General features: G+C 51.2%; 1 protein-coding gene across 1 annotated transcript in view; it reads right to left on the bottom strand.

The window, feature by feature from the left end:
* Positions 1-2,746: 2,746 nt before the first annotated feature.
* Myom3 (myomesin 3) overlaps positions 2,747-15,722 on the bottom strand; it is a 50,450-nt gene continuing 37,474 nt past the window's right edge. The window contains exons 26-37 of the mRNA XM_075946157.1: positions 15,325-15,469; positions 15,065-15,124; positions 14,682-14,749; positions 13,259-13,369; positions 10,554-10,641; positions 10,054-10,092; positions 9,687-9,795; positions 8,345-8,508; positions 7,710-7,746; positions 7,526-7,548; positions 5,916-5,971; positions 2,747-4,343 (exon numbers count right to left, since the gene is read on the bottom strand). Of these exons, the coding sequence (XP_075802272.1) occupies positions 4,080-4,343; positions 5,916-5,971; positions 7,526-7,548; positions 7,710-7,746; positions 8,345-8,508; positions 9,687-9,795; positions 10,054-10,092; positions 10,554-10,641; positions 13,259-13,369; positions 14,682-14,749; positions 15,065-15,124; positions 15,325-15,469 (1,164 nt within the window). The 3' untranslated portion in view covers positions 2,747-4,079. The remainder of the gene's footprint in view (positions 4,344-5,915; positions 5,972-7,525; positions 7,549-7,709; positions 7,747-8,344; positions 8,509-9,686; positions 9,796-10,053; positions 10,093-10,553; positions 10,642-13,258; positions 13,370-14,681; positions 14,750-15,064; positions 15,125-15,324; positions 15,470-15,722) is intronic.

The raw sequence follows: 15,722 nt of genomic DNA, 5'->3' as shown, positions 1-15,722 counted from the left end.
TGAAAAGTGACCAAGTTCATGCAGCCTTTCCTTCCCTGCCCTGATGGACTAGTCCCCCGAGATGTGAGCTGGCACTAGATAGGAATGAGATGAAGCTGGGCAGTGGAATTGCTTCTGTCAGAATATTGTATTACAACAACCAGAAAAGAGCCTCGGACAGCTCCCCACCTCCACGGGAGGCCGCACCCAGAGAACCGCCTGCATCCCTCAGAGCTGGGGCCTCTGCTTTGCGGTCTGATCTATAAGGTTAAAAGTTGTCACCCCCATTCTAACAAGTACCAAACCACTCTTCTTAGACCCAGCTGTCCGAGAAGTGGAGGTCACAAGGCATATTGCCGTTCCTAATGGCGGAGAGACAGACAGGTGAACACGCGGACCTCACAGGGGCGTGGGAACCAATGCTGGGGTCCAGACACAAGTTTCAGCTGATGGCTCACTGGAGACTCCGTCTGAGGGAGGATTTGAGGGGATCCAGCCCTCTGGGAGTTCCCTCACTTTGGTGAGTATTACCTGTAGGAGCCAGACCATGTCCTTACAGTGAAGAGCTGACAAAAATCCCCTCTGACGTCCAACAGGAGGAGGACAAATCAACCAGTTTTTAATATGCCAGACCATTCTAGTCCCACTAGAACTTGACCTTAGGACCATCATTTTACCAGGTCCTAATCAACCAAGGGAAGGGAAAACACCTACTGCCAGCCGTGTTTTCCTGTCCCACCTTGGGGAGGAAAGAAAAGCCTGAGGGCTGGGTGTGGAGTCCAGGGACCGTGCACAAGTTCACCCAAGCCTGAGATTCAGGATCTGGGAGGTGGCTCAGCTGGTAGAGGGCTTATCCAGTGGTTCAATCCCCAGCACTCCATAAATTGGGTATGCTTGTAATCCCAGTGGAGTTCAAGGTCGTCCTTGACTTCACAGCCAGCTCAAGGCCAACCTGGGCTACAGAAGACTGCCCTTCCCCCAAAACTGGAGTGTAGCCCTGGCACTACAGGAAGGCTCGACGGCTCGCGAGTCCGGCAAGGGGCTGGCGATTGAAACACACACACACACACACACACACACACACACACACACACACACACACACAGAGACACGGGTCATCCTTGAAACAAGAATGCCAAGAATGCCCCCTTGAATCAAGAAAGCCAACTTAATTGTGTGCCAGGGCAACTTATATGGGATCTCCTTGACTAATGGCCACGCCCTAACTCTCAGCTGCAAGCTCACCAGAAACCACTCCCCTGCCATCAGGAACTCCTGGGGGGTCTCGTGCTCAGAGCAGCTGCAAACACAGGAAAACAAGTTGTTTGCTCAGAGCAGCTGTAAGCATAGGAAAATAAGTTGTTTACAGGAAATTCAGGATGGGGGCCCACAGTCCCCAACACTGGAGACCCAGTCACACACCAGACAATACTTTTTTCTCCTCTCACACTTCACACCTCCCCTCGGCATTAAAAGCCATTGCTTTCCCCTTTTACTTATGTCCGTTTATTATTTATATAATCAATTTAATAATTAAAATTAGATTTAAATAATAATTAAAAGCCTGTGCCTTTCCCTTTGCTGTAAAAATGTGGTGTTTAATCATTTATGACAGCTATTTCTACTTGGTTATTTTTATCTGGTCTGTCTTTCCACAGGAAAATACAAGGGCAGGCTAGAAGGCAGACCACACAGATATCAGAGCCAGGCTCAGGAATGCTCAGGGTACTGGAATTATCAGTTCAGGGGTTAAAAAACCTCACCTATGATTAATGTGCTACAGAGGCTCTAAAGATGCAACAGGCGCCAGTTTCTGTTCCCAAAAGGGCTCGACACCTAAATAAAACGCTCCCACTTTCCCCAAGATAGGCTTTTCTGTTCGAGCTTCTTAGGGTGCAATATAAACTTTGCCAATAGGGGGCGCTCATACCATGCTCCTTTATGGTTAACAGGTTTTTCTTTTTCTTTTCTTCTCTTTCCTTCCCTCCTTCTTTCCTTCCTTCCTTCCTTCCTTCCTTCCTTCCTTCCTTCCTTCCTTCCTTCCTTCCTTCCTTCCTTCCCTCTCTCCCTCCCTTCCTCCTTTCCTCCTTCCTTCCTTTCTTTTCTTTTCTTTTTTTTTTTTGATACAGTGTTTCTCTGAAGCTTTGGAGCCTGTTTTGGAACTCTCTCTGTAGACCAGGCTGGCCTCAAACTCCTACCTCCACCTCTGAGGTTCTGGGACTACAGGCATGTGTTACCTTACCTGACAGTCTTGTTTTATAGATAGGAAACCGAGGCTCAGAAAAAGGAAGAGAACTTGTAAGACCCATGGCTAGTGGACAGAAAGTCTCTGAAGCCCAGAGGTGTTTGTGGGTGAGAAGGATCAGGAGATAAAGGCCTCTGCCCTGCAGCCCAATGACCTGGGTCTGGTTTCTGGAACTCACATGATAGAAGGAGAGAACCAGCCCCCATAAGTCATCCCCTGGCCTTTACACGTGTGCCGTGGTGTGCACATGTGCCCACACACACACAAATTAAACATTAGTAAAAGAAGAAAGACCTGTATGAATTCGCAAACTTTTAAGACCTCCCACCCCATGCCCACCTCTCCTCAGCAGAGATCTCATTAATCACCACGCAGCCCAGAACATGAGTCTCTGGGGGCTGCAGGTACCCACACATCCTGCTGGGTGACCAGCTGCTGGGCAAAGGACTGGTTCGTTTTGTCCCTCAGTTACAAGGTCCTTTCAGAAACCACAGGCAGGCACTGCCTCTTGATGTTGATAATAGAGTTTTTAAAAATTTTTTTATTTCCTCCTTTATAATTTCCAAAGTTATCCAAGACTGGGCAACAAACATCTATAATTTTATAAACCTTCCCACATCTCTTTTTTAGTAGGGGAAACTAGAAGGCAGAGAATGTCCAGCTATGTACTGAGATCCACTGAGTAAAGCCAGCCAAAGTGTCTGTCACGGGCCGTTACAGGCTCCATGTGGGAAGAAGGCCCGAAGGTCATCACCGGCGGTCATCATCGGGGTGCCTGGCCTCCCAAGTCACCTAGGCTGAGACAGACTCTCTTCTATGCTCATCTTTGCTTCTTCCACATCTGCTCCTGAAATGTCCTTCTCCCATCTCCACACCCAAACTGGATTCACCTTTCAGGGCCCAACACTGTCCCACCCAGTCTGGAAGGGTGCTATAAAGCCCTGCATCTCCCAGCTGGATTGGCCATTGCCCACTTCCTCTGATCAAGGAAGATTCCTTACATGGATGCATTTAGTCATCGTTATTATCTCTTGCCTTGCCTCGAAGTCACCTGTACCCAAGTCTGTTTCTGGGTGGGGCCTGAGTGATGTTTACCTTCGTAGCTCCAGGGCCATCCTCAACTTTGAGTATACTTCCAGTGTGTGGGGATACACAGAACTTTGACAGTCCTGTCCTAAAGATATGTTCTGTGCCATGGGAGCGGAAGTGTTCCCCACCACGTGTGGTCTCAACCTATTCAATGCCAGCAAATACTTCCAGTTGTGACAACCAAACTCTGTGAGCTTTGTCAACTGTCTCCTGCAGAGTAGAGGTGCCTCCTGCCTGCTGTGACCCACTGATACAGATTGATAAGGGATTTTCATAAAGCCCTTCTGATGGTTGAGAAAGGCAAGGCTTGTCAAGAGCTTTTGTGGAAACTGAGTCCTATACCTCCAGTTTCGGATTCTCTCTCTCTCTCTCTCTCTCTCTCTCTCTCTCTCTCTCTCTCTCTCTCTCTCTCTCTCTCTCTCCCTCTCTCTTGTGTAGCTCTGGCTGTCCTGGAACTTGCTTTGTAGACCAGGCTGGCCTCAAACTCACAGAGATCTGCCTAACTCTGCCTCCCGAGTGCTGGGATTAAAGGCATGTGCCACCACTGCCTGACTCAGCTTCTGATTTCTAAGGCCAGTGCCTACCCCGCATCCTGGAGTCCTCTGAGGACCCCAACAAAAGCTTTGCTCCTCTTCTTTTGGATCCAGCTCTGTTATGTCCTTGTCCCTTCCCCTGTTCCATCCCATAGCCTGTGCTAAGTTATGACCCACTGGCTGGCTTGCTGGTCCATGGCAAGTGGATCTCAGACTGGCCCTGGTCATTCCCATTACATCTTCTTCAGCTCCTTGGGCTCTTCCCCGTGTTTGAACACGCTGATGGTGACCTGGCCTGTTTCTGAGCCATACTTGTTCTTGACAAAGATTCCATAGCGCCCGCTGTCTTCACTGGTGACCTTTTCAATGGTGATAGTGACCTCAGTACCCTTCACCTCCATGTGGTACCGGTCAAGGAAGGAGACAGGCTGGTCATTCTTTAGCCAAGAGATTTCAGGGGATGGGTCTCCTGAGATGACGCAGGTCAGGCACAGGGTCTGTTTTGATTGACAGGAAGAGAGCGATTTTACTTCCCTGTAACTTGAACTCAGCATTCACCTTTATGCAGCACACAGAGAGCTACCGGTACAGGCAGCTGTGATGAGCAAAGGTTATGCGTGCATGCCTGCGTGTGTGCACAGGTGTGTTTGCCTGCATGTTCTAAAAACAAGGTCTCAGTATCCTAGACAGGCCCTGAACTTGCTAGGGAGCTGAGTTTGACCTCGAACTTCTTTCTTCCTGACTCTACATCCTAAGTGCTGAGATACAGGCATGCATGCTTATGTAGTGCTGGAGGTGGAAACCAGGGCTTTGTGCATGGTAGGCAAACACTACCAATGGAGCTACACTCCCAGCTCTTCCGTGTGCTCTGTTGTAACCCATAAAGGGAGACATGTTCTATTCCAACCCCACTTTCTCCAAGCCTCAATCTTCTATAGGGAAAATCCTTAGGTAGACTCTTAGACAATTCTCTAGCAGTGACCAACCCGGAATGGCCTGCACAGGTTTTGCTTTTGGTAAGAAACATGTCATTGTGATATTACCTCGCAAGTAAGAGTATATTGGTTTTTGTTTGTTTGTTTGTTGTTTTTTTGAGACAGGCTTTCTCTGTAGCTTTGGAGCCTTTTCTGAAACTAGCTCTTATAGACCAGACTGGCCTCAAACTCACAAAGATCCACCTGCCTCTGCCTCCCAAGTGCTGGGATTAAAGGTGTGTGCCACCACCTGACAGATGATAGTGGCTTTAAAATTTGTATATGAATGTTTGCGTGCATGTATGTCTGTATGCACAGCACATATGTGCAGAGCCTCAGGAGTCAGAAGAGGGCATTGGATCCCCTCAAACTGGAATTACAGATGCTTGTGAGCCACCATGTGGGTGCTGGGGATTGAATTTAGTTCCTCTGGAAGGGCAGCCAGTGCTCTTAGATGCTGAGCCATCTCTCATCCCTGAAGACGGTATTGCTTTAACACAAAGCTTTGTGAATTGAGTTTGGAAGTTCTTGAGTGAGGTCTAAGGCAGAATACTACAACATAATAATGAAACTCGCAGGCTCTGGAACTGGGCTGCTGGGGTATGAACCTCAGCTCTATCCCTCAGGCTGTGTGACCTTCACCAGTCCCTCATCCACGCTAGGTCTCAGTTTCCCTGGCTGTCAAGAGCGACCAGAATCAATACTCCTTTTTTCAGTGGTTGCCTCGGAGGCAAACTCAACAGAGATATGTACTAACATATACTAGTTGCCAGCAGAAAGCAAACACGAGACTTGAAAACACTATGGCTTTCGGGGGTTACCTAGTTGAACTCTTGTGGAAGCCAGAATCATAGACTCCCATCAAGACTATGTAAAGATGGGGCAAGGCGGGTGGAGCACAGGGAGCTGACATCAGGCTCCAATACACATATGCTCATGGAGCCACTTGACCAGCTGTGGTAGTCCAACCTTTCCGGTCAGCCTGTCACCTTTGGCTCTCGAATCCACAGCACTCCACTCTATTGTGACCCAGGAGGGATGCCCAAGGGAATATAGGCAAGGGGCTGGCTGGCTGTGGGCTGGGAGGAACAATACCTTATCTTCCATGATGGTGGCCACATCTGGCAGGCCCCTCACCACCTTGGCCCGATCTGGAATGGAAAGAGCTGAGTAGTAAATCTGGTAGCTTCTATCCTGCCCAGCAGCTCCCCTCAGAGTGGAGGGCTAGTATCAGGGAGAGTTCCTCCCAGTTCCTTCCTCAACATCCCGTCCTGTGCTCCTTGTCCTCACAGGTAGGAGATATGCTATATGAGTGGCTTCTGCCATGAGGTCGAGGTCACTACGATTAGTGGTACCCAGGCGTGACAGTGACTTGCCTCTGTCCTCAAGAGAAAGAGGGAGAATGGGATTGCTCTTGGCTGGAACTAACAGAATCTACCCAACAAACTTTGTCTCTGACCACGGGGAAGAGTGTGTGTGGGGGAGACCAAAAGGGGGCCAGGGAAAGCAGCAGCTTTTTGGGTGCCCTGACTCTGGTCCAAGGAGGGGCCTAGTGGTCACAGGAAGACAGTGTGGCTATAAATTACTAAGTAGAGAGTCAAATGTATCCCTTAGACTGCACCAGATGCCATGGGGAGATCTAGACCCTGTGTCCCGGAGGTGCAAAATGTTTGCCACGTATGACTGCTGTCTACTGGGCCTAAGGGAGAAGGATCTGGAATCAGACAGAGAAGGCCCCAGGGATGGACACTGTCATGGGCAGGAATTTGCACCAGCTTTCCACAGCTGAAGGTGCAGACCCAGCCACCACATGTGGTCAAGTTTAAATTCCTTCTATGGGAGTCCTGGATGGGAGGGGACATTTGTGTCAAGCAAATAACTAGGTGGTGGGGTGAGGATCCCCACTTTCCTGGACAAATGGGAGGCTGGCTTTTGGATATGCTGTCTCCCCCAAGGTTGGCTGACACTATGAGGTCACTTGGAATCTTGGATTGTCAGGGCTGCCATTATACATCCAATGCCTGTCCTACCTGTCACTTGGGGACAGTGGGGAACAATGGCATCATGCAGGGAGGGGCACCAACATCTCTGTGTTGATGGTCCTGCAGTGTCCTTGATGCTCATAGCCCTCTAGGTCCCTTCCTTGTCAGGCTGGCAAGGCTGTGGGATTCTGCTGCCGCCACTGTCTGTCACTGAAATCCCTATTTCCCATCTTTGGGCCAGGGATACCTACGTGCTATACTCTTAACCCTGGGCTGTTCGAAGCTGGCTGGGGTGGGGGCACCTCATAAGTGAGGCATATTTGAACATGGATTAGTGGGGTTTTTTGGGTAGCTCAGAAGCTGTGTCACACCCCTGGACCTGGGGCTGCTTCTGGGTTAGATTCACCATCGCCTCACCCCTGCCCCAAGCCTCATATTCAGGCTCCAGACCACCCCCTTCCATGGCTGACTTGGAAAAGCCCAGGCTCATTCCTCTCAGTTCCCTGACTTTGGGCTCCCATCAAGGTTTGTGTGCTCCCGGTGGTCAGCACCAGACCCACACCGGGCCTGTCTAACCCGTGACGTTCTTATCTGTCTTTTGACAGCTAGCTCCCAGGGGTCCCCAGGAGCAGAGTGAGGGCCCAGAACTCCACGGAGCCTGCTGGGAGCTGGGACTTCCACAGTCTGCCAGGAACACAAAGAAGGAGACCACTGGGGACTCACTCTTCTCAATGACAGCCAAGGCCCTGAAAGACAGAAATGGGAACAAGGTGTGTCTCAGGTGTCTGCTCTCACCGGGTGAGACAGGAGGGTGGAACTAGATAGGGCTCCCAGTGGGGGCCTGCAAGCAGTCCCTCCACCCCTGATGAGACCCCTGATTCACAAGGAGAGTGTGGGGGACACTCACTTCAGTCTCTGGTGCTCTGCCAGGGCGTCGTCAAAAGCTGTGGGACAAAGAAGGTAGGGCAGGGCTGTCAATGTCCCTCCCCTTCCAAGATTCTCCCAGGGCAGTGCCAGGTTTGGAGGAGGAGAGAGCTTCCCCAAACACCTGGGACCTTCTTTTCTCTTTCTCTTTTTGAGACAAGTTCCCACTGCAGAGCCAAGGATCTGACTCTGAACTTGGCTATCCTCCTGCTTCTACCTCCTCAGGGTCAAGACTGCAGGCATGTGTCTCCCTGCCTGAACTCATCATTTTCTTTAAAAAGTTAAAAATTGTTAGTATTGTACACGGATGTGAAGGCAGAGGAAAACTTCATGCAGTCGGTCCTCGTCTTCCATTCCTACCCGGGTTCTGGAATGTGAAATCAGGACTGCAGGTTCAGGTAACAAAGTGTTTTTAACTCCTGAGCCATCTTGTCCCCACTCCCTCCTCTGCTGTGAGACAAGTCTGGGCTGGTCTCAAACTCACTATGTAGCTGAGGATGGCTTTGAACTCTGGATTCTTCTGCCCTAGTGTGGGGGCTTCGGATGTGTGCCATGGTGCCTGATCCCATGTGATTTTCTAGAAAGGTCTCTCAGCAGACAGACAGGAGGATGGCTTACCTTGCCCAGACAGATCTGCTGAGAGCTGCCGGGCTTCCTTCCCGGCAGTTATCTCCAGGGTGTATTTGCCCTTGTCTGAGTCCTTGGGGTCCAGGATGTGGAGCCAGATCTCATCCAGGGTGGTGCCCGCCCGCACCCGGTCACCACTCTCCAGACGTTTGTCTCTGCGTTCGAAGGCAGAGGATGGCTAAGGCTGACTGTGGGCTGACTGTCCACAGCCCCACTTTGGACTGTTGTTTTCAGATGGAGGGGATGAGAAGTGTGACCACCCACCAGACGGTTGCTATAGATCCACCCATCCATTGTTCAGTGTTTCATTCATCAGACGACCACGTATTCATTCAGCATCCAACCACCCCTTCCTTCCTTCCTTCCTTCCTTCCTTCCTTCCTTCCTTCCTTCCTTCCTTCCTTCCTCCCTCCCTCCCTCCCTCCCTCCCTTCCTTCCTTCCTTCTTTCCTTCATCAAATCCCACGATAGATCAATTTCATACCAAAGCTGGGTCTCTATATGTCATATGTAGGCTGGGACAATGAGCAAACGGCTTTCTTTGGGCAACGACTTCCCTGTCCTTGGGAGCCACTCCCCCACCTCTTCATTCCTCCTAGCATCTCTGCCCAGTTGCTTTGAACTTAAAAACCATCAAAGTTTCAACTCTTTCCCTTTTCCATTTAAATTTCCTCCCTGAAGACCTAGTCCATGTTCCCAATGTTCCGTTGCCCAAGCCTATTGTCACAGGGCTCAGAAACTCTGGCTGAAAAGGGGCCCCTATCACCCTGAAGCTTCCCATGGCCCTCACCCTCTCTCATTGCAGATTTGCCCAAGTCAGTCCAGGCGTCAATACAGAATGGGTGCAGTCACGTCTGCTCCACAAGGCTGAGGCATACACATGACAAGACGCTCTCAGGAGATCCTACTCTCAAATTATCTGGGGGAAACCTTCCTGAGTTCCTGTCCAGACACTTCCACATCTCTCTCTGCCTGTACCTGCCTCCTGAGACTGGCTACCCGGGTTCGCAGAGGCCCCCAAGTGCACCATCATTCCTGTGACTGGCTTGTCCTGATTCCCGCATCCTCTCCTCCTATGATTTCCAGACACTGCTCTGGGACCATAATCCTTCTGTTGTCATGGAGACCTCAGATCCAGATCCTGTCACCAGCATTCCCATCTTCTCTGGGGGAAACTCTTCTATTCCTCTCATCTCTGTGTGAGAGCATCCCCTCTGCTGATCCCTAGGGTCTGGGACCTGTGGGAAGACTAGGAAGGGGGAGCAGGAGACTCCTAACAGGGCAGGTGCTGGGACCTTTCAGCTTGTACAGGCTCTGGGGCAAGGCCAACCTACTTGTGGAACCAAGCGGTCTTCATGTACTCCATATGGTAGAATTTGACCTTGCTGAAGAGCCGGATCCCCTCTTCAGTCCCCTGGATTTTCAGTGGGGTTGCCGAGAGAGCTGAGGATACAGAGGCCAAAGGTCAGTCTCCCCCCTCCCCCCTGCCCCCAAACCTGTGAGTGGTATGTTTTGGGACCAGCCTGCTTGCTGCAGCTCTGGACAGTAAGGTAGGCACAGGACTGTGTGAGGGCAGGGGCTTTTGTCCCCTTCACCGAGGGCAGACACTAGACCCATGCCCGCAGCTGAGACTGTTGGGGGGCATCCTTGGAGGCTCTTTAGCATCAGGACAAGGCAAAGAGGAGAGGCATGCTCACTTACCACCAATCCTGCCCAGCTCAGTGAGGACAGCATCCAGGCCTGGGGAAGACAGAGATTGTTTAGCTGGGTGGATTCCTTTGGGGATGTCCAGGGGTGGTGGTGGGGGCTTTGGAGAAGGACAAGGGAATTCAGAGCCTCCCTGAGGGTGGGGGCTCTGGAGAACGACTTGGGGAAGGGAGGGGTTCTTGGGAGGTGAGTTACAGATCAGGCATAATACTGCTGTCTGATAATTTTCTCGTCCTATGTGTCAGCTGGCCTCAAGGACAGCAAGGACCCTCTGTGGGTGCAGGGTCTTCAAGCCCAAATTGATTGTGGCATAACACGGCGGCACCCATACCGGGTCCCTGCCATTGGCTACTGTGTAACCTTGAGCAACTCACTTAACTTCTCCGTGCCACAGTTTCCCCAAGTGACATGGAGACCCCATAAATCTTAGTTGCTGGCTCCAGGGTGACTCTCCACAGCCCTCGTGTCCCATCTCCGACATCACTGGCTCCTACCTTCACCCGTGAGGTCCAGGATGGTGTCATCTTCCCCTCTGTCATCAGACACCACTGCTCTGTAGAGTCCCTGGTCTTCTTTGGAAAACTACAGAAGAGGATGACAGGGTGTGCAGGGGTTCCAGAAGGAGAGGTGACAGCAAGTCAGGAGGTCCCCAGTTCTAACCCCGTGTGGCTTCTGTTCTGGCGTTGGTGGGTGTAGGGAGCATGTGCATGTGTGTCTGTGTGTGAGTATATGTGAATCTGTGAGGGTGTGAGTGTGTGTGAGAGCTTGTATGGGAGAACATGTGTGTGTCTGTGTGTGTGTGCACACGCACAAGTGTGTATGTGCACTGAAGGTAGAAATGGACACCCTATCTGGAATCCCAGTGATTCCTTGGAGCCCATCCCAGTTCATCATGTCCAGCCTGGGCAGAGTTTGTCTGTAAAAGACACAAACTCTCTAACATGCTTTGCGATCTCCCTGAGGCCCTGATGCAAGGGTCCCCTGCAAGTTCCCCAGAAGGAAGCATGTTTTCTTTGGATCAGAACATGGGGTACTTCTGGCATGTATTGGCAGTCTCAAATCTGAAGCAATGACCACCGAAGCGAGAACCTGGTTGCACTTTTGAAAACGTTTGCTGAGGATGGAGCCTTGGCCATCTCACACGCTGGGCAAGGCATCTAAGGCAGTCTGGGCCCAGGGGCATGTTTTGGAGCAAGAAGCAGAGGTCAGAAGTGACATCTTATCAGAAGGCAACTCCTTCAGGGCTCCTCAAAAGTTCTTTCCACCCAGACCACCTCCACATAAAGACTTTGGGGCAGGATCCAAGGCTGAGGTAGGTCTGTCCCTAAAGCACAATTCTCCCACACCGTTTCTTCTTTACCCAGTCCTACTGGGGTGGCCCTGGAAAGAGCAAAGGTTCCTAGAGTGGGCAGAAAGGGGTGGACAGAAAACCAGGGATGCCTCGGTTTTGTGGAGCAGACATGGCTGCACCCATTGGGGAGCCTCCTGTCCTTCCACTTCACTAATCAGAGCCTCAGTTTACTGTGAAGCAGCTGGGGTGTCTTTGCTATGTGTCCCGGGTTCCACAAGGGACCCAGAGATTGACACTGGGCGAAAGCCAGAAAGCCCTGCAGGGCAGGTGATTATATCAAGAATCCATGAGTATTAGGTACCCACTGAGTGATACACCCCTTTCGAGGCGCATGCCGACAAAGGCTGACATGGCGCTGTCCCGGTCAGGGTGTGGGAGAAGGCCCTGGACTTTACCATCTTCATCCTGGTTCGAACCCGTGATCAACTGTCCAATGCCCCCAGCACCGAATCAGAAGGTTCTGGAAGTCAGCAGCAGACAGAGAAACCTGCTGGGTGGGGAATCAACCCTGCACGTCTCTCCCAACCAGCCTTAGTGGTCTGGGGGCTATGTGGAGGGACCTAGGGAAGAATCTAGCTCCAAGCTTGCTTTTTCCTGGACCTGCCACCCTGGGGGACATCATTCCCTTCCTGAACCCTAGACTGGGGCAGGGAGCTCACAGAGAACAGATAACTGTAAGGCTGGAGAAAGCCAGTGGCGAGCCCAAGGCCAAGGCTACAAATGCTGGCCCAGAACCAGGCCTGGGTCCCAAAACAGAAAAAAAAAATTCAGTAACAAGTAATACTGGGCCTGTCATTTGAAACACTTATGTCCCGGTTTTTTAATGTTAATTTTTTTTTTTTTTTTTGGTTTTTCGAGACAGGGTTTCTCTGTGGTTTTGGAGCCTCTCCTGGAACTAACTCTTGTAGACCAGGCTGGTCTCGAATTTTTTTTTTAAATTTATTCAAATTTCTGTACAATGTGAATATAACTCTATGTCAGTTTTTAATGGTCTCGAATTTTAATGTTAATTTTGAGTTTAAAAATTTTATAAATAAGTTTTGTGTTTTAGACTCGTGTAACCAAGTCTGGCCTCAAACACCTTATTTAGCCGACAACGACCTGATCCTCCTGTCTCCACCTTCCCAGTTTTGGGATTGTAGGCAGGTATTTTTGCACGAGGTTTAGGTGGTGCTGGGGATCAGAAACAAGGTTTTGTGCATACCAAGCACTCGCTTTACCAGCTGAGCTACATTCCCAGGTTCTGGAATTATCTTCTAAAAAACATTCTCTTTAAAAAATTGTATGTGTATCGTGTTTGCTTGTACCCCTGTGCACCATGTTAGTTTAAAGAGGGTGCCATGGAGGCCAGAAGAGGGCGTCAGATCCCCAGGGACTGGAGTCACATACAGCTGTGGGTGCTAAGAACTGGAATCTGGGTCTGCCGTAAGGGCAATGAGAGCTCAGAGCCCTGAGCCAGTTCTTTAGCCCTGAGCCAGCTCTCTCTCCAGCCCTGAGCCAGCTCTCTCTCCAGCCCTGAGCCAGCTCTCTCTCCAGCCCTGAGCCAGCTCTCTCTCCAGCCCTGAGCCAGCTCTCTCTCCAGCCCTGAGCCAGCTCTCTCTCCAGCCCTGAGCCAGCTCTCTCTCCAGCCCTGAGCCAGCTCTCTCTCCAGCCCTGAGCCAGCTCTCTCTCCAGCCCTGAGCCAGCTTTCTCTCCAGCCCTGAGCCAGCTCTCTCTCCAGCCCTGAGCCAGCTCTCCAGCCCCTCGCATATATCTTGACTGGGTTCTGGGTCCCTGTGTGACCAGCTCTGCTCAGGTTCCACTCAGTGCAGCTGATGAGGGTGAACCCGGAGCTTCCGCTGCTCTTACCGCTTCAATGCAGAGAAGTCCGGCTCCTGTCTGCGGGTCGTACTGCCCACTGGGGGCCTCTTTTTTCTGGAAGAACCACTGAAAACGAGTCTCCTTCTTGGTGTTGGTCACCTGAGGACAGGGCATGAGGGATCTCCATCAGTCCATCAGACTTTCCAGTTCAAAAATAGAAACCCAACTCAGATAACTTTTTTACAAACACAACTCCTCCCACCGAGACCCACACACTAGTCCTCTGGTCCCTTCCTCTTGCCTCATGTCTCATCCGCTGGCCTCTGGATCCTGACTTTTGCTAAAGTTACTTCCTGCCTCTTGGTCCGTTCTGCCCTGTTTTCCCAGTAAGTAGCTAGGCTTCTTAATGAGTCAGATGTCACCTCCTCCAGGCAGTCCTCCTAGAAGGACCCCAGAGAGTGCCTCTCCTGCCCTAGAACTAATACTGTCCTGAATGTGTCTGGTCATCCATAAGGCGTGCTAATTTCAGTAATTCTGCCTTGTGTTGAGGGCTCCCCGAGGCCTAAGGGAACGACGTATGCCCAGGACCTTGCTGAGCACTGGTGGTTTCTCTTCAGGAATGCTGGTGTGGGGCCCCCCTGCATGTTATCAAAGGAGCTGCAAGATGCTGAAAGGACCCGGGCTTTGGGGTCAGGGTGACTTGTTGGGACCTGGCCTCTGGAACCTATGTGTGTCCAGCTATTTCCTGCTTGTTTTCTCATCTGTGAGGTGGGGTAGTACAGTACAGATGACCGCGAGGCAGGAGACATTAAATCATCCCTGAGTGCACTGAGCAGTGTCTGGCGAGGGTTATAATGAGCAGGAAGCCCCGTCAACCCCCTGGGCCGGGGAGCTGCTGGGAGATCTCGCTTAAGGCTGACTCAACACACACTAATCCTGCTGCCCCCCATTGTGTGTGTGTGTCCGTCTGTCTGTTTGTGTGTGTATGTGTGTCTGTCTGTATGTGTGTGTGTTAGTCTGTATGTGTGTGTATGTTTGTGTGTCTATGTGTCTGTCTGTATGTGTGTGTATGTTTGTGTGTATATGAATATGTGAATGTGTATATATGTGTATGTGTGTTTGGATGTGTCTATGTATGTGTGCGTCTACGTGTGTGTGTACGTGCGTAAGTATGTACATGTGTATTTATGTGTATGGGTGTATGTACGTGTGTGCAAGTGAAGTGTGTATGTATGTGTGTACATGTGTATGTATGTGTGTGTATATATTTATGTGTGTGTGCATGTGTCCATGAACGTGTGTGTGTGTGTGTGTGTGTGTGTGTGTGCCACTTCCTAGTTGTGGGATCAGCCAGGCACAGGAGATAAATTCCAGGATGGAGAAAGCAGGGAGAGCCACTGGGCTTGGGGATGAGTCACAGGTCATGCCTCACGGGGCTGATGGCAGAGCTGGAGGTGGGGTGGAAACTTGCCTTGCATGTCAGAAGCACTTGGCAGTCCTCGGTGACTTTCCACTTCAAAGGCTCCTGGAAATAGGGACCTGCAGGGGAAGAGAGGGCATGCTCTGGAGTCATAAGCTTTAGGCTGAGCCGGGGCGCTACCTGGTGGTCAGATCGGGGAAACCAGCCGGGCAGGAGACCGCTAAAGACCCTTGTCTCCAAGACGAGGACAAGGACGGGGTGAAGCAAGGGGTCTGGGGTCTCTTTAGATGAAAATAACTTTGAGGAGGCACTGGCTCTTGGGCTGGGAAAATGAAGTTTTTTTCTGTCACTAGGACACGGCTTGACCAGATCAAGATCATGGTAAACTTCCCTGGCTGGGTTGGTATTTTCCAGAGCGGATCAACCGCTCTTACCCTGCTTTCGCTTCCAGTCTCTTCTTGTTGCGTCTGCCTTCCTTAGCAGCTTGTCAAACTCTGTGAATACATCGGGAGGAAGCGGCATGAGCGGAGAGAGAGCAAAGGTCCCGAGAGTGGGCTCTGGGGTGGACGGGAGAGCAGGGATGCGCTCAGCAGACCCCAGAGCTGGGAGCCCAGATACTCGGGAGGGTGAACAGGGAAGGATGGGGTCAAGCCCATGGGGCCAGTGCTTCAGGGATGGGCGGGGGCCAGCTGACCGTCATCCACCAGGGCGAGCGTGATCTGGTTCTTGGCTTTTCCATCTTGGAGCTGGGCAGTGTATGACCCCTTGTCATCCTCCGACAGTTGCTGGATGATCACCTCCACTAGGCCCTTCTCTCGGACAAAATTGATCTTGCGGTTCTGAGGGAACAAATCTCTGAGTCTTTTTTGGGTGTTTCCTGTTCTGGGAGCTCTGCCAGGGGCACACTTCAGGATGCAATCAAGATTGGGGTGCTATCTGGGCGGTGGTGGCCCACGCCTTTAATCCCAGCACTTGGGAAGCAGAGGCAGGCGGATCTCCGTGAGTTCGAGGCCAGCCTGGTCTACAAGAGCTAGTTCCAGGACAGGCACCAAAACATACAGAGAAACCCTGTCTTGAAAAAAAAATGGGGTG

The sequence above is a fragment of the Microtus pennsylvanicus genome, chromosome 13 (assembly GCF_037038515.1).
Source record: "Microtus pennsylvanicus isolate mMicPen1 chromosome 13, mMicPen1.hap1, whole genome shotgun sequence".
Taxonomy (NCBI): domain Eukaryota; kingdom Metazoa; phylum Chordata; class Mammalia; order Rodentia; family Cricetidae; genus Microtus; species Microtus pennsylvanicus.
This window is presented reverse-complemented; position numbering and strand designations above follow the sequence as displayed.